The sequence below is a fragment of the Microcebus murinus genome, chromosome 28, assembly GCF_040939455.1.
Source record: "Microcebus murinus isolate Inina chromosome 28, M.murinus_Inina_mat1.0, whole genome shotgun sequence".
NCBI classification, from domain to species: Eukaryota; Metazoa; Chordata; class Mammalia; order Primates; family Cheirogaleidae; genus Microcebus; species Microcebus murinus.
This window is the reverse complement of record NC_134131.1, coordinates 2,255,448-2,280,770: the sequence shown is the minus strand read 5'-3', so window position 1 is coordinate 2,280,770 and position 25,323 is coordinate 2,255,448. Positions and strand designations below refer to the sequence as shown.

The following is a 25,323-nucleotide window of genomic DNA, read 5'->3' as shown; positions in this document are numbered from 1 at the left end:
CCCAGGGGGCAGCGGGGACATCAGGATTGTGTCTGGTGATTTACCCTCCAGGGCCTGAGTTAGCAGGCACCAACCTGTGCCAAGAGCCTCCTCTCCTGCTGGGACGACCCACCACTCCCTCCTTCCTGTAGGCAGTTTCCCACTCCTGCTAATTAACCATGGGAGACCAGCTCTTTGCAAGACAATTAAAAGAATTTGAAAAGTTGGACTTCAGCTCAGTGAGTGTTGAAATAGAGGCTCAGGCCTCTTCCCAGAACAGGTCCCCAGAGGCCGCTCTCCCTGGAGAGGGTCACAGCCTTGAAGGTATTTTCCAGTGTCGTGGAATCACTTGCCCTCAACTTGTCCTTCCAGTGTCCACCCCAAGGCTAGGCCTACCAGGGAGTCTTCCGGGAGAGCCTGGTAATGTCTCTGATGAGCTGAAGAGGCCCTTCCTGCCATCGTCTGCTTATTGCAAACTTCTAGAAATTGTCGTTGTCCTGCCTGTATTCTTTTGTTTCTTCATGCATCGGGGAGGAAGCTAAGCTTTCCGGTACTTTCTGTCTCACGGTGTCTATGCAGTCTTCAGCAGATGGCTTTGTCCTGGTAGTTAACCTTCTGCCACATGAATACGGAAAACCGGTTTTGCCTAACTGGTGAACTCTGGTTCCTATTATGATCGGGCTGTCCACACTCTTCCCGTGTGAGCCGCAGGGCCTCACTGAGCGTGTTGCCAAAAGGACCGTCTTTTGTTCGCTCTGGACTTCACGCTGGTTGTGGCTGCTTGAAGATGAGGCTGATCCCAGGCCAGGGACAGGGAAGACATGAGATGGGCCCGGAGCATCCTGTACTGCGAGGCAGTAAGGGCGTGCTAAAGAAAACGAAAAACAAAAAGAAAAGGGGACAGGCGTGTGTCAAAGAGCACAGCAGCCAGTGTGAAAAGGCTCCTGAGGCCAAAGCTAGAACAATTCGAGCACCAAATAGAGTGGTTTGGGTCATGACCCAAGCATGGAATAAATGGAAATGAGTCCCTACCGATGAAAGCGAGTGATTGAATAAACAAATGAATGGGGGGAAGGAACAAACTTTCCTTACAGAAGAATTTGAAATGATATATTGAGGACTGAACTCTAATTTTTGCTAAAAACTCCTTCCTAAGGAGGCCAGCTGGGTTAGGCTGGCAAATGGTAAGGAGGCCAGCAGGGTTAGGCTGACAAACGGTAAATTCCCACAAAGCAGCTTTTGTTAACCAAACGAAGCAGTGGTTTACTTCCTGACTTGATTCTGGTATGGCATTAACATCACCTAAAAGATAAGAAGCCCCTGTCTTAACTCAAGCATCCTGGCAGATGCCTATCATAAATCTAAAATGTCTTAACTGAGCATCCTAGCAGGCGCCTATTCTTAAATTTAAAGCATCTTAAAACATCCTAGCAGGCGCCTATTGTAAATTTAAAATGTCCTCCTGTCTGGACCTCCCAGAGTGCCCACAACCTTATCTTAAAATAAGCATATCCTTTCTGGTCTTCTAGATAAAGCCTAACCCTCTCAGCCAGTTGCCAGCCAAAGAATCTTTAAACCCACCTATAACCTGTAAGCCCCCGCTTCGAGATGTCCCACCTTTTTTGGGCCAAACCAATGTATGCCTCTCATGTATTGATTTGTGACCTTGCCTGTAACCTTTGTCTCTCTGAAAATGTATAAAACTGAACTGTAACCCAGCCACAGCGAGCCCACTTGCTCAAGGCTTCTTGAGAGTGGCTCCGGGTCATGGTCCTCAAATTTGGCTCAGAATAAACTTCTTTCAAAATATTTCAGGGCTTGGATTTTTTCCGTCCACAATATGTAGGTGTGCCCCTGCACACCGGAAGATGAAGTTTAATCCTCCCACCTCGGGGGTGGGCTAGACTTAGTGACTCGCCTCCAAAGAACACAGAAAGGGGAAAATAATCCTGACAGTGGAGAAACCTGGTCAGCACCACGCTAAGCAAGTGATGAGGTCAACATGATCGATGACACGTGTTGATATCACATATCCCTGACATGAGGCGATGAGGACGGGTTAACCCTGTGAGATTCTCCCCCGAAAACCATGATGACAGGTGAAGGAGTGAAGTATGTGCCACCCCAGAATATGCCGAATTTGTAGGCTGGTTATTTTGAATTGAAAACACTGGAGAATTGTCTCAGAAAGGGTAAGCTGAGCTGTCTCTTCCTGTGAGCAGTGAACAGTAAAGATTCCTCTGGAAGGGGTGCCCCCCCCCATGCCAGGGAGAGGAAGTAGCCTTATCACCAGAGACCGGGAGCTGGGTTGCAATGGACCCGCATAAATAACCTTCCCAAAGTAAATCTCGCCTCCACTAGCTGTACCCCATTCTCTGTCTAAAAAGTATAAAAGCATCTTGCTTTGGCCACTTCTTCAAACTTCACTCTCTTGTGAAGATCCTCATGGGCATGTAAAACTAACAAATTGCGTGTGCTTTTTCTCTTCTTCGTCTGTCTGGTGTCAATTTGGTTCGTAGATCTAGTCAAGGAGCCCACTAAGAGCTAAGCGGGGCTGGAGGTGATCTCTCCTCCCCCTCCACAGTCTAATCATGAGAAAAGTGGAATTAAAGGCATCCAAATGGGAGCAGAAGAGATCAAACTCTCACTCTTTGCTGATGATATGATATTATATTTAGAAAACCCCAAGGATTCAACCAAGAGACTCCTAGAATTGATAAATGAATTCAGTGAAGTCTCAGGATACAAAATCAATACACACAAATCAGAGGCATTCATATACACCAATAACAGTCAAACTGAGAACCAAATCAAAGACTCAATACCCTTCAAAATAGCAACAAAGAAAATAAAGTACCTTGGAATATATTTAACTAAGGAGCTAAAAGACCTCTACAGGGAGAACTATGAAACACTGAAGAAGGAAATAGCAGAGGACGTAAACAGATGGAAGAATATACCATGCTCGTGGGTCAGCAGAATCAACATTGTTAAAATATCTGTGCTACTCAAAGTGATCTATATATTCAATGCAATCCCTATTAAAATGCCAACATCATTTTTCACAGATATAGAAAAAATAATTTTATACTTCATATGGAACCAGAGAAGACCCCGTACAGCAAAAATAATGCTAGTCAAGAAGAACAAAATGGGAGGCATGAATTTACCAGATTTCAAACTATACTAAAAGGCTATAATATAAGTAAAACAGCATGGAACTGGCACAAGAATAGGGACATAAACCAATGAAACAGTACTGAGAACCCAGACATAAAACCATCCTCATATAGCCATCTAATCTTTGACAAAGCAGACATACACTGGGGAAAAGAATCCCTATCCAATAAATGGTGCTGGGAAAACTGGATAGCTACATGTAAGACTGAAACAGGATCCGCACTTTTCACCTCTCACAAAAATCAACTCACACTAGATAACAGACTTAAACCTAAGGCATGAAACTATAAGAATTCTAGAAGAAAATTTTGGAAATACTCTTCTAGACATTGGCCTAGGCAAGGAATTTATGAGTAAGACCCCAAAGGCAATTAACAACAACAAAAACAAATAAATGTGATCAAATTAAAAAGCTTCTGTAAGGCCAAAGAAACTATCACGAGAGCAAACAGACAACCTACAGAGTGGGAGAAAACATTCACATGTTACACATCCGATAAAGGGCTGATAACTAGAATCTATTTAGAACCCAGGAAAATCAGCAAGAAAAAATCGAACAACCCTATCAAAAAGTGGGCAAAGGACGTGAACAGAAACTTTTCAAAAGAAGACAGAAGAATGGCCAACAAACATATGAAAAATGCTCAACATCTCTAATCATCAGGGAAATGCAAATCAAAACCACAATGAGATGTCACTTATCTCCACTGAGAATGGCCTTTATCAAAAAGTTCCAAAACAATAAATGTTGGCGTGGATGCAGAGAGATAGGAACACTCTTACACTGCTGGTGGGACTGCAAGCTAGTATGGACTATTATGTAAAATTATTTCTACACCTAACCTGATAATTGGCTTAGAGAATTGTAATGACCGCCCCTTCTTAGCACATGTTAGCATATGAAAAGGGTGTTTGCTCAGCCAGCCTGGTAGTGCTCTGAAGCTATTGAAATACTACTGAAGAAGAATATTTATTGGCAAATTCAAGTGTTCAAGGCATATTTTAAACAGGGAGGAGACCCAAAAAGGTCTCAAGTGCCAACTCTAATATCTCATTTTGTTGAAAGGAGAGCGGCAGTCATGACTGAAAGATTAAAATGGACTTTAAAGGGCTCTTACAAGATGTTCACCAAAATGCTAACTACTATTTCTGCATGGTGGCATGGGCAACATTTTTCTTTCACTCTCCCCATTTTTATCAAACCTTCTAAACAGGATGTGTGTTCTTTTTATAACTGAAAAGATTTATCTGAAAATATATATATATATATATATATGCGTTGGCTCCTCAGTACCGGGAAGGCCCCTCCCGGCTCCCCTGCACAGCCTCAGAATCTCCTTCTCTCCTCCTCACCTGTCCAGCGAGGCCGCCCTACTCGCCCTCCCCACTCGCCCGGATCCCCCAACCTTGCTCTGCTTGGCTTTTCCTTCACATTTGCTTCCTAAGATGATATAACCCCGTGTTCACCGCGTGTCGCCTGCTCCCCACACCCCCAAAAGCATCCTCCTGGGCGACAATTCGTTTCGTGCAGGGGTGCATTTCAAACCCCTTGCAATGGCGCTTGGCACACACCCGCTGCTCAGGGCTGCCCTGGGGAATGGGTGGGTTCCTGGCCAGCATCTAGAGCCCTCCCAGCGTTCACACAGACACAAAGCTACAAGACTCCGCCCTCGTCCCTTCCCAAAGACCCGGAACCCGCAGCCCTACAGCGCACTAGGGCCCTCACCTGGCGGGCGACCGCAGATATCCGACAGCTCAGTCCACGTCCGGCCTAAGCAGACAAGCGGGAGAACTACACTTCCCAGAATGCTCTGGTTCCCTCGCCCCACGTGGACTACATTTCCCAGAGGGACGCGCGGCCGCCCAGCCCCGCCCCCGGACCTGAGCGGGCGGCGGAGCGTTCGCCGCCGGGTGAGCGGCCGCGGGGCCTGAGGTTCGCCCCGTCGTCAGCCGCGGAGGCCGGACGCCAGGCTGCTGCTGCCCGGCGGGGGCGCTTCCGAGCCTCCCGCCTGCGAGCGCGGCCCTCGGGGAGGCGCGGCCCTCGGGAACCCGGAGCCCGGGAGGTGAGCGGCGGACCCGGGCTTCGGGGGGACGCGGCGCCGGGCGCGGGCCTGCGGCGGCCCGGGCTCCGCGGGGCCTTTGTGGGCGCGGGCGGGCCCCTCGGCGGCTGTCGCCGGCGGCCCCGGCGCGTCAGGTCGGGCCCGGTCCCCGCCGGCGCCGGCCGGCCTCCCCTGCCTGCGGGCCGCCCCGGGCGCGCTCCCGCCGGCGCCGCGTCTCCTCCCTCAGCGCGGGCGCCGCGACCCCGGTTCGCGTCCGGGTTCCCCCGGCCGGGCCCCGCGACCCCGGTTCGTGTGCCGGTTCCCCTGGCCCGGCCCACCGCGACCCCGGTTCGTGTGCCGGTTCCCCCGGCCGGGCCCGCCGCGACCCCGGTTCGCGTGCCGGTTCCCCCGGCCGGGCCCTGCGACCCCGGTTCGCGTCCCGGTTCCCCCGGCCAGACCCACCGCGACCCCGGTTCGTGTCCCGGTTCCCCGGCCCGGCCCGCCGCGACCCCGGTTCGTGTCCCGGTTCCCCTGGCCCGGCCCACCGCGACCCCGGTTCGCGTCCCGGTTCCCCCGGCCCGGCCCGCCGCGACCCGGTTCGTGTGCCGGTTCCTCCGGCCGGGCCCCGCAACCCCGGTTCGTGTGCCGGTTCCCCCGGCCGGGCCCCGCAACCCCGGTTCGCGTCCCGGTTCCCCTGGCCAGACCCACCGCGACCCCGGTTCGTGTGCCGGTTCCCCTGGCCGGCCCCGCGACCCCGGTTCGCGTCCCGGTTCCCCCGGCCCGGCCCGCCGCGACCCCGGTTCCTGTGCCCGTTCCCCCGGCCGGGCCCGCGACCCCGGTTCGTGTGCCGGTTCCCCCGGCCAGACCCACCGCGACCCCGGTTCGCGTCCCGGTTCCCCCGGCCCGGCCCGCCGCGACCCCGGTTCGCGTCCCGGTTCCCCTGGCCAGACCCACCGCGACCCCGGTTCGTGTGCCGGTTCCCCGGCCCGGCCCGCCGCGACCCCGGTTCGTGTGCCGGTTCCCCCGGCCGGGCCCGCCGCGACCCCGGTTCGTGTGCCGGTTCCCCCGGCCCGGCCCGCCGCGACCCCGGTTCGTGTGCCGGTTCCCCCGGCCGGGCCCACCGCGACCCCGGTTCGTGTGCCGGTTCCCCGGCCCGGCCCGCCGCGACCCCGGTTCGCGTCCCGGTTCCCCTGGCCAGACCCACCGCGACCCCGGTTCGTGTGCCGGTTCCCCCGGCCGGGCCCGCCGCGACCCCGGTTCGTGTGCCGGTTCCCCCGGCCGGGCCCGCCGCGACCCCGGTTCGTGTGCCGGTTCCCCCGGCCGGGCCCACCGCGACCCCGGTTCGTGTGCCGGTTCCCCGGCGGTCCCCTTCCGCGGGGTGGCTGGCTTGGGGTGAGAGTCGGGAGCCGGGCGGGGGCGCTTGGGGAGGAGGAAGCGGACGGCGAGGCGCGAGCAGGTGCGCAGGCCCCGGTCCGCCGTGCCGCCCCCACTCCGCCCTCGGTTTCCCGATCTGTAAAATGGGGGCGCCGGCAGTGGCAGCTGGCGCTGCCGCCCGTGGAGACTCGGAGCCCGCAGGAGCCGGGGCCCGCGCCAGCGTGGCCCAGCCCTTCCCTCTGGTTCCCTGCACTCCTGGGTCCCTGTGCCGCCCCTCTGTGACGGCACGTGGGGTCGTTCTCAGGTGCTGTAGGGATGTCGGGGCTGCTGCCTCTCGGGGTGGGAGGCAGAAGGCGCTTCATCCTGCCCCCTTTTCCTTCTCGCAGATCTGCCACCTTCTGGAGACTGCGCCCATCCAGGGGAGGAGCCCAGAGGGGGACATGGCTGCAGAGCAAAGGGAGGCAAGGTCTCAGGTGAGCTCGTTGCCGTCTCTGTTCCTAGTGGATGGATTTTGTTGTTGTCGTGTTTAACCTCCCAACTGAAGTTCTCTACCCAGTGCAGTCGTCGCCAGGTTTCAGAGCAGACGCCCTCTTACCTTGGGATGGCGGGTGCTCAGGGAATGCTTCCCTGCCCTCCCAGTCCGCGTGTGTCTGGTGTTCTCTTCTTTCCCTGCCGGACACACTTTTGTTCACTCATCTCAGTCCACCCTGTGGTTACTGATTTGATAGGTAAGATGCCTGTGTCCTTATGTCACTAGGGATAGAGCAGACATACACACCTGGGAAAAATCCTTTCGGGCCCTGACTCCTTCACTCATCCATGTCTCCCTTCCAGCCCCCGGTGAGAATGCTTTGCTTTTCCTTTCTGCTCCTGAGAATTCTTATGGTGCCTTCCCCAGTCTTCTCCAACTTACGGCTTTTAGTTTTATCTCCCTCTTAACTTGACGGATCGTATGCCTTGTTTGTACCACTCTCTGGAAAACTGATCTAGACCTGCTGTTTTTATCTTTCTGTTGGGGAGAGGGGGAGGCACGCCATCCAGGTGAGATAGTGCCTGAACCTAGGGGAGCTATGTCGGGGAGGCCACAGTGAAGAGGTCTCCTGCCTCTGAGAGGAGGGAGAAGACCCCTCAGGAAGCCAAAGGGAGGGTTGTGTGGAGTATTGGTATTGGGGAGGCCATCTCTCTTGCTGTTTGTGAGCCTGGGACAAATCACTCCACCTCTCTGTGCCCCGGTTTCCTAACCTATAAAATGGGAATAACAACTGTGCCTACCTCCAAGCGTAGGGGAGAGTTAACCTGAGTTAGTGCCTGGAAAGTGTTTAGATCAGGGTGGGATCCGAATTCAGGTTACCATGGTAACTGCTCAATATGTGGTGGTTGTGGGAGCTGAGTGATACTATTATCAATAATAATAATAGTATTGTTAATAATACTATTAATGTTAATAGATAGAAATTGCTACACAGTATTTCTAGCACCCAGAAAATACTTGTTTTTTCTTTGCCCATCTTCATCTAACACCTGAATTCCCGCTGAGGTATATGACCCTCAGTCCATGCTCAGGCCATCCAGCTGCAACTGTGATATGTCTTTCAGAGCACCAGCCACATGTTACCAAAGCTCCTCCATAACGTGGCATTATCTTTTGGACCCACAAATGCAGTGGGATCTGATCTGAGGCTACAGCCAGGGCCTGCCATTGCATAATTGCATAATTGGTCTGTTCTTTTTCCTTTAAGGTTTTCCCATTCTATTGCAACAGAACCAGGTTGCTCTCCTGCCCAGAATCTTCTCCATCTTTGTGTGCGAGTGAATACCATAGTCCTTTCTAACCACATCTGCTGCCCGTACATCAATACCTTGTGGACTTGTATGTAAAATTCAGTGACAGGAAATGTAAGAACAGGTGCAGTAGTTCATGCCTATAATCCCAGAACTTTAGGAAGCTGAGGCAGGAGGATCACATGAGGCCAGGAGTTCGAGACTAGCCTGGGCAACATAGTGAGACCCAGTCTGTACAGGAAAACACACACACACACACACACACATAAAATTAGCTGGGTATGGTGGAATGTACTGTAGTCCCAGCTACTCAGGAGGCTGAGCTAGGAGAATTGCTTGATCCCTAGATTTGGAGGATATAGTGAGCTATGATCATGCCACTGAAATCTAGCCTGGGTGAACAGAGTGAGACCCTGTCTCAAAAATATATATATATCAGAAAGAGAACATACCAAGTTGTGGGTTCATAGTTAGAAATTTTTAGTTATGCTTCTGCCACTAATAATGCATGTGGCCTGGGATCTTGGCTGCTGTGGACCTTATTTTCCTCATTTGCAGTATGAGGGTGGAACTAGGAGGTGGCATACACTCCTGTCCAGTTACATGGTTTTCTTTCATTGTTCAAATTATTTCTTGTGTTTTCTTTGTCTGCGAGTTGGACTGTAAATTCTTTGAGGGCAAAGATAATTTCTTTTATTCCCCCATGTGCCAGTGTCAATAAATTTTTTCTTATCATACATGAATTATAATAATTTAGAGGAAAAAAATACATATATAAAAAAGTAAAATCACTCTTACTGTATGTAACATCTAGAGATAGTCACTATGGGCCCTTTAGAATGCATCCCTCAGAATCATTTTCTATGCCCATCTATTTGTGTGCATATGTCTGTATGTATGTGTTTATTTTGCCATTTTCACCAATTTTTATTGTGGCAAAATATATATACCATGAAATTTTACCATTTTAACCCTTTTTGAGTGTATAATTCACTGGTATTTTAAGGACTTTCACATTGTTGTGTAACTGGCATCACTATCCATCTTTATTGAACATTATTTATTTCTTAACCCTAAGAGGTAGACATTACAAGGCAGTTTTGCAAAGTATTAAAAATGGAGCCTTGGACATTCACCTCAATGGGAATTCCACTTCTACACCATCTACGTGACTTGGACAAATTTCATGTCTTCTCTGTGACTTTGTTTTTTCTTGTATAAAATGGAAACATTAATAGGACCTTCTTTATAGGATTGTTGTAGAGATTAAATAAAGAATATACACTAAAGATTAAAGCTCTAAGAGAAGTATTTGGCCTATATAAAACATTCAATAAATTATATTAATAGCTATTTTAATTTTTATAATTACTATCCTCAAGTTTGAGTGAGCAGACATATAGTGCCTTAAGTTATTTAATCTAGGCAGGGCACAGTGGCTCATGCCTGTAGCACTTGGGGAGGCCAAGGCAGGAGAATCTCTTGAGCTCAGGAGTTCGAGACCAGCCTGAGCAAGAAAATAGAAAAAATTAGCTGGGCATGGTGGTGTACACCTATAGTCCCATATACTCCAGAGGCTGAGGCAGGAGGATCACTTGAGCCCAGGCATTAGAGATTGCTGTGAGTGAGGCCGATGCCACGGCTGTCTAGCCCAAGCAACAGAGCCAGACTGTCTCAAAAAAAAAAAAAAAAAGTTATTTAACCTAATCTCTATCAGTGAGTATTTAGATTGTTTCCATTTTTTTCTGTTATAAACACTATAATAAGTAACTGCGTGTGTGTACTTTTGTTTGCTGTTCATTATAATACAAACATAGTAATTGGTGAGTTAAAGAATATACACATTTATAAGCTTTTTAATATGTATTTTCAAATCACCATCAGCAAGATTATTCTAATTAACACTCCCACTAATGGTCTTAGTCCTTCTACACATCCCTTATAGTGGCTCACACAAGGCCTGGTTCATGCTTTATGCTGCTCAATATATGTCTGTTACTGGTTGATTATTCATTATACAAATGGCCAGGAATTTTCAGGACCTTGAATAGTATCAGAAGCATTTCGTGGGTACACTGGCTGCCTCCCGCACTGCTGCCCTCTTCACTCCGAGGGGCGGTCTGAGTGAGCTGGAATGGCTTGTCCTTGCAGGTGTCGCTGGTGTTCGAGGATGTGGCCGTGCTCTTCAGTCGGGATGAGTGGCGAAAGCTGGATCCTTCTCAGAGAAACTTGTACCGGGATGTGATGCTGGAGAACTATAGCAACCTGCTCTCCCTGGGTAAGGGCGTTTCCTCTGCAGACACAGAATACACAAACTGCAGTATCGCAGCACCTTCTTCCCTGAGTAAGAGCTGCAGGTCATCTAAACATTTTAGCTGAGTTTGAGGATTATACAAATCAGATCTCTAAAACTAAAGATCACAAACATATTCCCCCAGTGGGTATGGAATTGCCCCATGTATGGGAATGGGGGAGGTGGCACTGATAATCATCCCCTTCCCTCTGTATAATTGCACATGATTAAGGCATCATTTCCCCACAAAGATTATTCTGTGATTGGTTTGCTCATCTCTCAAAAGGGCTTTGTTCAACCTCGACCTACCACTTACCTTTCCCTCTTGTCTTTTCCAGGAGTCAGCAGACTTTTTCTGTAAAGAGCCAGGTAGTAAATATTTTAGGCTTTGTGTGCCACATAATGGTCTCTATAACATAGTTCTCTTTTTTTTTTCATCATTCTGTGCACTTAAGTTCATGCATAAACAAGCGGTAGTCTGGATTTGACCCACAACCTTTAGTTTGATGACTGCTGCACTTGTTGAAAGGGAGTCAGATAGTGTTTTCGCATTTAAACAAGCTACCTGGTACATAATCCTTTCTGTAGATACTTGCTTACAAATTTTATTCAGTCTGTACATCCCATGTTCCCTTTTTTATGGAAAGCTAATGGCAGCCTATTAATTACCAAGGCTGCGTGCTTATCTTATCTCCCTAACATACAATTAATTATACCAAAGTCGTGTTCTGCAAGTCATTTGCCTTTTCCTTAACATATTCCCTTACATCGTGGGGGCACAACTTGAGCAACCCACAGAAGCTTTTTGTACCATCCTCTGGGTTTGGCACTTAAATCTGGGAAACGAAACTCTTTGTGTCAAAACAAAATCAGGTCTGTGGTTTTTATTTTGTTTTTTTTCTGTCTATGAGCAGGACTCCCATTTACCAAACCAAAAGTGATCTCCCTGTTGCAGCAAGGAGAAGATCCCTGGAAGGTAGAGAGAGAAAGTCCTAGCAGCTGCTCTCTAGGTGAGTGGGTGGGCCCAAGGTGCCGGGAATCACTGCAGACGACAAAAAAAATCTGGTTAATAAGAGGAGCTGCAGCCTGGATTTGGGTTGGGAAACTCCCTTCAGGGTTCTCGGTCCTCCAGAAGTGGTGAGGAAGAGGAAGCCCAGGCTCTTAGATAGGAGCTTCTGCTTATTCTGTTGTATTCTCTTCACAAATGAAACTCTCGGTCTCTCTTATGCTTTTTCCTGTTGTTTCAGAACAGGGCTGCATTTTCATGTATTCATTCGACAAACGTAGTGTATTTAAGGAATTGCAAATAATTAATTCTGGCTAAAGCTCAGGGAATGTATTTGGGGAAAGAAGGAGGTGAGACTGAAATGAGCCTAGAAAGCTGGGCAAGGGCCATGCAGGAAGTGCTCTGGGACAGTTCTAGGATGTGCGCTCTGTGGCAGGGGATGGAAATCATTGAAGGATTTAAGCAGAGAATCGCATGGTCCTTGATAGCTTAGAAACTTTAATCTGAATCAGAAACGATTTAAATGTCCTTCAGTAGAAGAATAGCTAAAGCTACCATGTGTCCTTACTCTGACAGACATTGTCACACTGAAAACAAAAGAGACCACTGATTTGGACAGAGTTCCAAAGCACATTAAGTACTAAAGCAAGTTACAGAGCATTATTATGACACGTCACCATTTACGTTTAACAAAACTTGTGTGTGTGTGTGTGTCTATGTGTAACGTGTATAAGCCACAGAGGAAGGAGGACACACCTCAGCTGCTAACACCGGTTACATTTGGGATGGGATCGAGAACGGGTCTGTTGAAAGGGGACTTTATTTAAATGTAATGTTTTCATTTATCATAGAGAATATTGTGGACGGAAAAAATCTAAGCCCTGAAATATTTGAAAGAAGTTTATTCTGAGCCAAATTTGAGGACCATGACCCAGAGCCACTCTCAAGAAGCCTTGAGCAAGTGGTCTCGCTGTGGCTGGGTTACAGTTCAGTTTTATACATTTTCAGAGAGACAAAGGTTACAGGCAAGGTCACAAATCAATACATGAGAGGTATACATTGGTTTGGCCCAAAAAGGTGGGACATCTCGAAGGGGGCGGGGGCTTACAGGTTATAGGTGGGTTTAAAGATTTTTTGGCTGGCAATTGGCTGAGAGGGTTAGACTTTATCTAGAAGACCAGAAAGGATATGCTTATTTTAAGATAAGGTTGTGGGCACTCTGGGAGGTCCAGACAGGAGGACATTTTAAATTTACAATAGGCCCCTGCTAGGATGTTTTAAGATGCTTTAAATTTAAGAATAGGCGCCTGCTAGGATGCTCAGTTAAGACATTTTAGATTTATGATAGGCATCTGCCAGGATGCTTGAGTTAAGACAGGGGCTTTTTATCTTTTAGGTGATGTTAATGCCATACCAGAATCAGGTCAGGAAGTAAACCACTGCTTCGTTTGGTTAACAAAAGCCGCTTAGTGGGAATTTTCCTGTTTGTCAGCCTAACCCTGCTGGCCTCCTTAGGAAGGAGTTTTTTTTTTGTTTTTTTTTTGGAGACAGAGTCTCACTTTGTTGCCCAGGCTAGAGTGAGTGCCATGGCGTCAGCCTAGCTCACAGCAGCCTCAAACTCCTGGACTCAAGCCATCCTCCTGCCTCAGCCTCCCGGGTAGCTGGGACTACAGGTATGCGCCACCATGCCCAGCTAATTTTTTCTATATATATTAGTTAGCCAATTAATTTCTTTCTATTTATAGTAGAAATGGGGTCTCACTCTTGCTCAGGCTGGTTTCGAACTCCTGACCTCGAGCTATCCGCCCGCCTCGGCCTCCCAAAGTGCTAGGATTACAGGCGTGAGCCACCGCGCCCGGCCAGGAAGGAGATTTTAGCAAAAAATTAGAGTTCAGTCCTCATTATATTCATGAAGTTCTTAAGTGATTTGAGTTTAATAAGAAGGGTCATTTTGGAAGCATCCAACGGCATAGATTTAAAGTGAGGCAAAACTAGAGGTGGTAAACCTTACATGGCTTACTGCAGTCATGGAGGCAGGAAGTTAATCAGGCCTGGAGAATGGAGAAAGCACTTTCCATGAGGTTTATGAGGGAAGAGGAGGAGCCAGTGTGATCAGGGTACAAGACGCCCTTGGTGTGGGATAGTTTTCATGTGAGGTAGAGTGAAACACCTCAAGTATTGATCACTGGTGGCCAGGGGTATGAGGTAGACAGGGCTGGGACTCACAGGGGAGGTAAGAAGTAGATGAATTTAAGACACTTTGAGGTGGTAGAATATTTAATTGATGAGAGGGCTGAGAGAGAGAGGTGGTAAGGATACTTCTTAAGGCTTTGATTGAGAACTGGTGCCATTTACAGAAACAATGGGTTAAACAGGTTGGAGGGAATAATCATGAATTTGGCTTTAGACATGTTGACTTTGAGGCAGCTAGGTTGCTATTTTGAGTAGGCTGCCCAAAAGTGGGAGAAGAGAGCAGAGGAGACCTCTTGCATCTAGTATAAATTTGTAATTGAATTTGGCCTGTGGAAAGAGGCACAGTGAGAAGAATTGGGGGTTTAAGACTAAACCCTCAGGAACTTCAAGGATTAAAGATCAGATAGAGGAAAATTAGCATACAAAGGAGATGGTGGAAAATGAGAAGAACATGGAGGAAAATGGAGGGTTGCTCTAGCATAGGAAGATTGTGTTTCGAAGGAGGTAAGTTAGGTGAGAACTGAAGAGAGTGTCTTGTCTTAGCTGCAGGGAGGTCATAGTGCCTTAACAAGGGTTGTGGTGGGGCAGAAGCCAGAATGGAGCTGATGATTGGTGAATGAGAGGGAGCAGATGGCCAGATTTAGAATGCACTATGTAGAGAAGTATTTTTAGAGAGACAAAATCAGAGGTGAAGAAGAGACAGCAGCGCTAAATGGAAGAGCTCATCTATCCATAAATAAACAAATATTTTTATGTTTCTTTCTCTACTTGGTTATAGGACAGGTTGAGTGCCTCTTATCCAAAAATCCAAAATGCTCCAAAATCCAAAATTTTCTGAATTTTCTGAGCACCTATATGACGTTCAAAGGAAATGCTCACTGGAGCATTTTGGATTTTAGATTTTCAGATTAGGAATGCTCAACTGGTAAATATAATGCAAATTTCCAAAATAAAAAAAAAATTGGAACACTTCCTGTCCCAGGCATTTCAGATAAGGGATACTCAACCGGTATACAATGCATCATATTCTGCACCTTCCACTTGGTATGTATTGAAGCTCTTTCCATGTCAGCACACAGAGAACTTCCTCCCTCTGGGAAGTAGTTCTGAGGCCTCAGGCTGACTCTATTCTTGGCTAGGAGAAGAAGTGATATTGGTTACATGTGGCTTTGGATGATGGTAGCTCAGCAGGTCCCATTTGAGCCAGGATTTTATAAATGTTACTTTTTGCTTCTCAGCAATGTAGAAATTGATTTAAAGCTGTGCCTTTATCATGTACCAATGTAAAGTCCTGATTTAATAAAATTAATGTTAGTCCAAATGTCCATTAAAGGAATATGGTTGAATAAACCGTAGTACATCCACACAATGGTATTCTATACCGCTATAAAAAGGAATGAGGAAGACCTCTGTAATACCACTATGTTCCACTCTAGAATATATTAGTAAGTGGAGAAATGTATAAAACAAGAAGTACTGTTAACTAAGAAAGGGGGGACATACCTCCCAAAAAGATGGTATGTGTATATTTGCTTATATTGTGATGCACCATATAACATTTCGGTCAACAGTGTACCACATATATGACAGTGGTCCCCTAAGATTATAATACCATATATTTCCTTTTCTGTGTTTACATACATTTCGATAACACAAATACTCACCATTGTGTTATAGTTCAGTGCAATCACATACTTATACGGGTTTGTAGCCTGGGAGCAATAGGCCATGCCATGTAGCTTAGGTGTGCATTAGGCTGTTCCATCTAGGTTTGTGAAGGTACTCTCTATGATGTTCTCATAATGACAAAATAGCCTAATGACACATTTCTCAGAAGATATCCCAGTTGTTAAGCAGTGACTGACTCTGCTTAAAAAAAAAAAAAAAGCATAAAAAAAGGATAAAAGCAGATCAATAAAAATGGTTAGCTGTAAGGTGAAGGGAAAAAAAGGTTGAAGGGAACAGTGATAAAATCTAAAATCTTTTGAGATATCTTGTTATATAATTTTGATATTCCAATGTTTACAAAACATTGGAAAATGTTTTGTAAAATAATAAAACAAAATTAAATAAAAGCAAGTAAGTATCCCCTAAGTATTGAAGATAAAATGAAACAAATGACCCTAGTTGCATTTCAGGCTTAACTACATGGTGAAGAATTATTTCAAATGCCTTTATATCATAGCAGTTTGATTTATTAGTGGTTTATATCCTACGGACAAAAATATCTGCAAACAATAGTGTTAATTTTGGTGGGCATAATAAGAGTGGTTTTAATATATTTATGGATAAAATAATTGATGTCTGGGATATGCTTAGCATAATCTGGTGGAAGACATGTAGGAATTTGCATTAATTTCTTAGCAGTACGACAACAAAGGACCACAAGCTGAGTGGCTTAAAACAGCAAATGTAGGCCGGGCGAGGTGGCTCACGCCTGTAATCCTAGCACTCTGGGAGGCCGAGGCGGGAGGATTGCTCAAGGTCGGGAGTTCGAAACCAGCCTGAGCAAGACCCCATCTCTACTAAAAATAGAAAGAAATTAATTGACCAACTAAAAGTATATATACAAAAAATTAGCCGGGCATGGTGGTGCATGCCTGTAGTCCCAGCTACTCGGGAGGCTGAGGCAGGAGGATCGCTTGAGCCCAGGAGTTTGAGGTTGCTGTGAGCCAGGCTGACGCCACGGCACTCACTCTAGCCTGGGCAACAAAAGTGAGACTCTGTCTCAAAAAAAAAAAAAAAAAAAAAAAAACAGCAAATGTATTTTGCAGTTGCTGGAGGTCCAAAAATCAAGATACTGGCAGGGCCCTGCTCCCTCTGAGACTCTGGGTAGAATTCTTCCTTGCCTACTCTAAGCTTGTAGTAGTGGCCGACAGTCCTGAGTGTTCCTTGGCTTGGAGCCGCGTCCGTCCTATCCTCGCCTCAGTTTTCACATTGTGTTCTCCCCGTATGTCTTCTTGTTTTTCTTCTGTGCGTGCCCATGTCCAAATTCCCCCTTTTTACAAGGAACTAGTCATAATGGGGTAGGGCGTACCCTAATAACCTCATTTAGTTGGACCCTATTTCTAAATAAGGTCATACATTCTAAGGTGCTGGAAGCTAGGACTTCAACATATCTTTTTTTAAAAACACAATTTAACCCGTAAGAAGGTTATAGATGGAGCAGCGTTAGTGGCTGTTGAAGCTGGTTTGGGTATTCACTATACAATTCATGCTACTTTTGCATATGCTGAAAATTTTCCACAATAAAGCTTTAAAAATTAAAGTTACTACAATAAAATTTCTACAACAGCATTTCTCTTTTCCACCAACACAAACATTATGGAGGGTGTTTACAAATGTGTACTACTACGCCTATTAATGGTTTATGCATACTTCTCAGCATTAGCTAGCTTCCTGAGTTCTCTGACTCTAGAAAACTTATGAGACTGCAGATTTTTAAAAGTGACATTTTTATAGAAGTAATGTTGACTCTGACTGGCCATAAAGTGGTCAGGGACACTTCAGGAAATGAGTCTGGAAGCCGACTTGGGTTCACAGATTTGAATGCTGCCTTCAGCCCTCGTTCTACCCCTCCGTCTGTCCTGTGGCTGATCCTTTAAAATCCCATCTTCTATGTCAGTTCTTCCAGAAAACTCTAGCCACCACCTGCATCCTTCCTACCTGCACCCTCCACTCTCTAAGGATAGTTTGGATGCTGTTCTAAGCCCATGTTCGCATCCATTTCTACCTTGTGTTTTTATTGTAGAAATTATCTCATTTTGTTGTGATTGCCCATTAACTTCTTCATCTCTTATGCCAAAGTGTAAACTCCTTGAAGAAATAGACTGTTTTCTTTGTATTTTTGGATCCATAGTATATTGTGTACCACCAGTGCCTGGGATAGAGCCTAATACATAGTAGATGCTTTTTAAGTTTTTGATAAATGAATCAAATAAGCAGCAATCAATGATTTCTGAAATAACAAGAGGAGTTCTATGTATTAAGAGGGATTAACTCTTAATAGTGGGGAAATAACGCTGGAAAGATGAGAAGTAGGTCGAAGGAACAAATTGAGAATCAACGGTCACTCTAGAGTAAGAAAATTCTGAACTTGGCCGTATTCATGATGGCTGTTAGAGACCTTTTAGTGATGACATTTAAGAAAATTTGATGGCTGCCTAGACTTGGCTTGCAGAGAAGATTCCAGAATGAAACTAAGAATTTATGGTAAAGGTTTTGATGTTATTCTGAACTGGGAAATACATATAAAAAAGGTTTGAAAAGGAATGCACTGGGTTCAGATTTAGGCAGGCTAAATTGGCTAACTAAAAACATATGGAAAAAATTAGCCGGGCATGGTGGCGCATGCCTGTAGTCCCAGCTATTCGGGAGGCTGAGGCAGGAGGATGGCTTGAGCCCAGGAGTTTGAGATTGTGAGCTAGGCTGATGCCACGGCCCAGGCAAGAGAGTGAGACTCTGACTCTAAACAAAAAAAAAAAGGGAGCAAGTCAGGGCAGTGGTCATTAGCAAGATCATTCAGGTCTCTGAACTTCTGACCTGAATCTTAACCTTGCTCATCAGGAGGTAGGTCAGGCCTGGGTTTGAATCTAGGAGGGAGTAAAGGTTGAATTCTACCTCAGAAAACATATTTATAGGCATATAGAAAGTTCTAAGCAGATCATAAGGAACAGTTAGGATGTCTACAGTCTAAGACTCATGTCTGCCTTAGTGGAAAACATGAATTCAGGACTTTAGAATTGGGATGAGTTTCCCAGAATTGATACGGACTCTTGCATTATAATCATGTCCCTTAAAAAATAAAAACTCCTCATGTCTCATTTCCTTATTCTCCTTTATTTTATTTTATTTTATTTTATTTTTGAGACAGAGTCTCACTCTGTTGCCCAGGCTTAGTGAGTGCCGTGGCATCAGCCTAGCTCACAGCAACCTCAATCTCCTGGGCTCAAGTAATCCTTCTACCTCAGCCTCCCGAGTAGCTGGGACTACAGGCATGCGCCACCATGCCCGGCTAATTTTAGATATATTAGTTGGCCAATTAATTTCTTTCTATTTTTTATAGTAGAGACGGGGTCTCGCTCTTGCTCAGGCTGGTTTCGAACTCCTGACCTGGAGCAGTCTGCCCGCCTCAGCCTCCCAGAGTGCTAGGATTACAGGCGTGAGCCACCGCGCCCGGCCCTTATTCTCCTTTAAACAAAACTGTTTGAAAGAGTTTCTATTCTTGATGTTTCTATTTTCTCACCTCCCATTGTTTCTTCTGTGCATCCCATTTGAGCTTTCTTCTTTATTATTCCACTGAAAGCACTGTTATATCCTAAACAACCTCCATCTTGCCACGATCAGGATTCAGTTTTTAGTCATCAAATTATTTGCTGCAATTATTCTCTCCTTGCTGAAGTACTTTCTTCCTTTGGCTCTGGAATATCATACTGTCCTGATATTATTCTTCTTATCTCTAATTATTCTTTTATTTTTCATTTTCTTTTCCTTTTATTAGAGACAAGGTCTCACTCTGTCACCGAGGCTGGAGTGCAAGTGGCAGGATCGTAGCTCATTGCAGCCTCCAGCATTTGGGCTCAGGCATTCCTCCTGCCTCAGCCTCCCAAGTAGCTAGGACTACAGGCACAGGCCAGCACAACTGGCTAATTCTTAAATTTTTTGTAGAGACAGGGTCTCACTATGTTGCCCAGACTGGTTTCAAACTCTTGGCCTGAAGCAATCCTCCCACCTCTAGCCTCTCAAAGTGCTGGGATTACAGGCATGAACCACCACACCTGCCCAACCTCTAAAGTGATTCCTTTCAGTTCCTTGGCTTTAAATAAAGCTAAAATTCTGACAACTTTCAAATGCATCATCTATAGCTTTGACCTTTTCCTGGATCTCCATAATAGTATACACAAATGAGCCTTTGTGTATCTTCTTCCAGTGTCTATTAAGGCAGCTCAGCCATGACAAACATATCTGAAACAGAATACCCCCTGAGACTTGCTGTTTCGTGGTCTTCTCCTTCTCAGCATCTGGTACTGGCTTTTAGCATTTTCAGGCTAGAAACCTAGGAGTGATCCCTAACCTTTTTGTTTCTTTCTCAGTACCCTGTGAGTCCTGTTAGTTCCAGTCCCAGTAGGTCTTCCTTCACAGTATTTCCTGATGCAGTCATCTATACTACCACCCCTTTCTGCTTCCTAGGTGGCCTCTCCTCTCCCTGCCCCACTGGTGCCCAGCATAGTCTCCTCTACTCAGTAGCCAAGTCAAATGAGGACACAATTCCTCTGTGGCTTCCCATCAGGCTTAGAGTAAAATTCCAAAGTCCTTATCATGACCTGGGAGGCCTTAGAGGATTTGCCCCTCACCTCTTGCTCCAGTCTTATTTTATCATTTTACCATTTACCTGTTAACTGCACTCCACCCAGTATCTTTGCTGTTCCTCAGAAGCCAGCCACACTTTTACTTTTGTGTTTGCTGGTTCCTTTACCTGGGAAGCTCTTTCTTCAGATATCAGTATGGCTTTTATTTATCTGCTTGTTAGTAGTCACATTATTCCCCCTTCTTCCCAGTGTAAGCTCCTTGAAACTGGAACCCTGTCTTATTCAACACATTATCTGCATTCCCCAGAACATTACCTGGCCCATAGTATGCACTTCGTGAATATTTGTGAATGGAAAGGATGTCCCCATTTATATAAAAATAAAGAATTAAGAGGGGGAAAAAACAGTGCTGCATATATTTCAGCATTCCTTGGCAATAAACCAGGGCAGGAGGTGAGGCCAGAAGTAGACAAAGGTCAGATCATGACGTACCTTGTTTACCATGTAAAGGACTCAACTTCATACATGAATCACTGAAAAAAAATCTGTTGGAGGATCTTAAGGAAGTTGGCAACACAATAAGGGATGGATTTTAGAAAGGCTGCACTGTGTAGACCAGGCGTCGTCCTCAAACTACGGCCCATGGGCCACATGCAGGCCGCCTAGCACATTTATCCGGCCCTCCAGGTGTTTTTGCTGTGGCTGCCTGTCCTGCTTAGCAGCTGACTCATCCCGGGCCCACAGTGTGCACTCTCCAACGGTCTGAGGGACAGTGAACTGACCCCCTCTTTAAAAAGTTTGAGGACCCCTGGTGTAGACTGAATTGGAAGAGGGCAAGACTCAAGACAGGGACGTTAGTTAGGAATTATGGTAGAAACAGTAATGCATGGGAAACAAAATACCACCTAGGTACCCAATCCCAGGTTTCTCATAAAGGTGAATTGGTCACATAGCTGCAGACTTTCTTTACACTAAGGCCTAAGGCAGGATCTCTACTGTTATCTTATGCACTAGAATCTAAATTGCAGAATCTTGCTACCTTCTTCCCAGCACATGTACTAAACCTAGAAATAACACAGGGGAAAGGACTCCATTTTTGTCACTATCCTCTAAATGGCCCAAATAATATATTGAATTTTTTTGGTTTTTTTTTTTTTGAGGTGAGATCTTGCTGTATTGCCCAGGCTGATCTCTGACTCCTGGGCTCAAATGATCCTCCTGTGTCTGTAGTAACTGTATTACAAGCATGTGCCACTGTGCCTGACTATGTATTGAAATTTGGTTGCTTAATTTAGCAAAATTTAAATGGGGAAGGAACTAGAAAGGTATTAAGAAGAAAGTATAAAAAACTCCTCTTTCCTTTACAATAAATAATAAAGATATGGATGCATATAAAATTAGCCAAGTTGTTTAGAGTGGGCAAAAAAGTCCACAACCCTAGGGAATGCCATTTTTTAAAAAAGAAATGGAAAAGGGGTTATCCATGAAGGAAACTGAAAAGTGAACAATGGTAGAAAAAAAAAAAACCAGAGTATATTACTGCATTTAACAAGCAGGAGTAATTTGTACAGAGGTGAGAAAGTGAATGTTAAATAGATGGGAATGGCAAATACAGTGAGTTGCAAATGATCTCTTTAAATGGTTACTTCCAGCCCAGGAGAAAATGTCAAATGTGTACAATTCTCCTGACAGAATTTAATATTGTATCGTATCCTCACCCAGTTTTAATATTTATTGAATTCTGTTCTTTACTACTTTTTCATGTTAACCTTGCTTTAATACATGCCTAACTTATTGTTGATCTTTGACTTTTTGGAGCCATTCCTGCATGGCCTCTGTTGCTTAATGCATAAACTCAAGTTGCCTCCCTAGCTTGCAGCTCTCAGCTTGCTTCATGCCTACCTTGTGGCACCTCTGTAGATTAATTTGATAATGCTTTCCTGTTTGAACTGGCCCTGAAACCTCTTCAATAGCCCATGTACTGTCCTAGAAGGCAACTTAAGTAGGGGTTTGAGATATGTGTGTGTGTTTATGTATAATATGTATGTATATTTGTATATATGAAAATGTGTATTTGTATATATGAAATTAATGTGTAAGTAATTAAGAATATTGACATTGTTCAAATTGGGAATATACAAATAAGATTTATAAGACTAACAAGTTTTATATATAATTGGGGTGCTGTCAAGAGGATCTGTAGAAAAATAGTGCGTGCTAATCTGCTTGTTAGAAGAACACATGTTAGAAAAGGAAAGAGAGAGAGATGGATATGGAAAGAAATGTAAATATAATAATAGTATATATGTGTATATATATTATAAAGATGTGTAATACTTATATTTAATACTGGTAAGTGCTGTACTAAGGGGAATAGACTGTGGAAGGTCAGAATCAAGAAAGAATTCATAGAGAGTTAATATTTAAACTAAATCTGAAGGATACACAGGAATTTGGTATGAGAGAAAAGGGGGAAGACTTTTTTGGTTAGGAATGATTACACAGAGAAAAACGTCAAGATAATTTAGGAGTCCATCATGGGCTTTGGATACTGACCCAGATTGCCTTTCCCAACTCATGCTCCCCTCATAATCCTTTTCTCAGTTCTCAATTAGCCAATTCTTCTGGTAACTCTTACTCTCTTAAAATCGGCTTGCTTTATTCTTTTCTTTTCCCTAGTATTTCAGTATCCATCAATTGTATTTTGTTATACTAACTCTCCTGTTTTTTCTTCTTGCTATGTGTTGGCCAGATGCTAGGCCCATATTTAAATATCATCAATATTTATTTATTCACTCTACACATCTAGTCTCAGTAGTTAAATACTGTGATATCACATGAAACATCTTCATTTTCTTTTTTTTTCCCCTCCAGAATGGAAGAACAGTCATAAAACCACAAAGTCAACTCAAACACAAGACTCTTCATTTCAGGGCCTGATAACGAAAAGATCCGAAAGGAATGGGCCCTGGGACTTGAAATCAGAAAAGCCTTGCATACATGGAGGCAGATTAGAGAAAAAGCAAGATAAAAAGGAAAGTTTTCATATGGTTTCAGTTACCCACAAAAAAATCCTGACTATAGAAAGAAGCCATAAAAATATTGATTTTGTTCAAAACATCAGCCCCAAATCAATTCTTGTGATGCAACAGACAGTTCCCAGAGAAAAAACACCACCAAAGTGGGACCTACAAGGAAACAGCTACAAACAAAATTCAAATTTATTTAATCAACGAAAAATCACAGTGGAGAAACGCTATAAATGTAGTATGTGTGAAAAAACCTTCCTTAACACTTCATCCCTTCGTAAACATGAGAAAAACCATAGTGGAGAAAAATTATTTAAATGTAAAGAATGTTCAAAAGCCTTTAGCCAAAGTTCAGCTCTTATTCAGCATCAAATAACTCATACTGGAGAGAAACCATACATATGTAAAGAATGTGGGAAAGCCTTCACTCTCAGTACATCCCTTTATAAACATCTAAGAACCCATACTGTAGAGAAATGCTATAGGTGTAAAGAATGTGGTAAAGCCTTCAGCCGAAGGTCAGGCCTTTTCATACATCAAAAAATTCATGCTCAAGACAATCCTTGTAGATATAATCCAGGTAGGAAACCTTCCAGTTGTAATACTTCCCTTTCTGGATGTCAAAGAAATTCCAGAAAGAAGTCCTACTTATGTAATGAATGTGGCAACACCTTTAAGTCTAGCTCATCCCTTCGTTATCATCAGCGAATTCACACTGGAGAGAAACCTTTTAAATGTAGTGAATGTGGGAGAGCCTTCAGTCAGAGTGCATCTCTTATTCAACATGAAAGAATTCACACTGGAGAAAAGCCCTACAGATGTAATGAATGTGGAAAAGGCTTCACCTCTATTTCACGGCTTAATAGACACCGAATAATCCATACTGGTGAAAAGTTTTATAATTGTAATGAATGTGGCAAAGCCTTAAGTTCCCACTCAACACTTATTATACATGAGAGAATTCATACTGGAGAGAAACCATGTAAATGTAAAGTGTGTGGGAAAGCCTTCAGACAGAGTTCGGCTCTCATTCAGCATCAAAGAATGCATACTGGAGAAAGACCCTATAAATGTAATGAGTGCGGGAAAACCTTCAGATGTAATTCATCCCTTAGTAATCATCAGAGAATTCATACTGGAGAGAAACCATATCGATGTGAGGAATGTGGGATATCTTTTGGCCAAAGTTCTGCTCTTATTCAACATCGAAGGATTCATACTGGAGAGAAACCCTTTAAGTGTAACACATGTGGGAAAACTTTTAGACAAAGCTCATCACGTATTGCACATCAGAGAATTCATACTGGAGAGAAACCCTATGAATGTAGTACATGTGGAAAACTTTTCAACCACAGGTCATCCCTTACTAATCATTATAGAATTCATATTGATGACGACTCCTAGAAAGTAGATTTGCATGTATGAAAGCCTTAAACCAAAGTTCATCAGAGAATACATACTTGAGAGTGATGTATAAATGTAATGGATATGAAAAACCCTGTAATTAGTCCTCATTAGATATTAAGTTCCATGGATAAACCTTGACTGTGTAAGAGAGGAAAATGTCTGTGCCTGTCAGACTCTTAAAAATAGCCGGAGATGAAGAATTTACAACTGGAGACATTAACTTTGGTCATTTATAAAGTAGAAGGTATTTGTTTTCCCTTTTTCTACAGCAGTATATGCTAGGTTTCATATGTGATCATTAGAAACATCTAAGTAGGTGGGGAGGTGTGCCCTGGATTTCTCATTAGAGAAAACGTCAAAGTATATACACTGGTAATATTTTTATGTAACATTTTAATAGCATATGAAAGAATTGATCAAAGAAATTATACATTTTTAGAGAAAAGGACCAAAATAAGGGAAAAATGAATTGTAAACTACCTCTCAGTCTCTGGGGTTTGTCCTTTTCCTGACCTGGTGTCAAACTTTGTGCATGAATTTCATTAAAAAACAAAAATAAAAACCTGGTCTCTTTTGTTCTAGTAATTGCTATGAATTGGGAATTTTCTACTCAATTCCTAAGTCTGTACTCAGAAATGCTTTCATTGCCCTGAAGTCATATTTATTGTGAAAGTATACCTGCTATATCCTGTGAGCTGTCACCTTAGGTATATCAAAGATAAAAATAGGCAGT

The 25,323-nt window shown here is 44.5% G+C and overlaps 1 protein-coding gene across 2 annotated transcripts; it reads left to right on the top strand.

Moving 5' to 3' along the window:
• Positions 1-5,030: 5,030 nt before the first annotated feature.
• LOC105883872 (zinc finger protein 354A) lies at positions 5,031-25,175 on the top strand. Of its 2 annotated transcripts, XM_012787395.3 has the most exons (5): positions 5,031-5,222; positions 6,959-7,045; positions 10,506-10,632; positions 11,562-11,657; positions 23,029-25,152. In XM_012787395.3, the coding sequence occupies exons 2-5, from the start codon at positions 7,013-7,015 to the stop codon at positions 24,585-24,587; spliced, it is 1,815 nt and encodes a 604-aa protein (XP_012642849.1). In that variant the 5' UTR covers positions 5,031-5,222; positions 6,959-7,012; the 3' UTR covers positions 24,588-25,152. The 2 variants fall into 2 exon arrangements, with proteins under 2 accessions (XP_012642849.1, XP_075854678.1); XM_075998563.1 differs by lacking the exon at positions 11,562-11,657 and having other exon boundaries at positions 23,029-25,175.
• Positions 25,176-25,323: the final 148 nt, after the last annotated feature.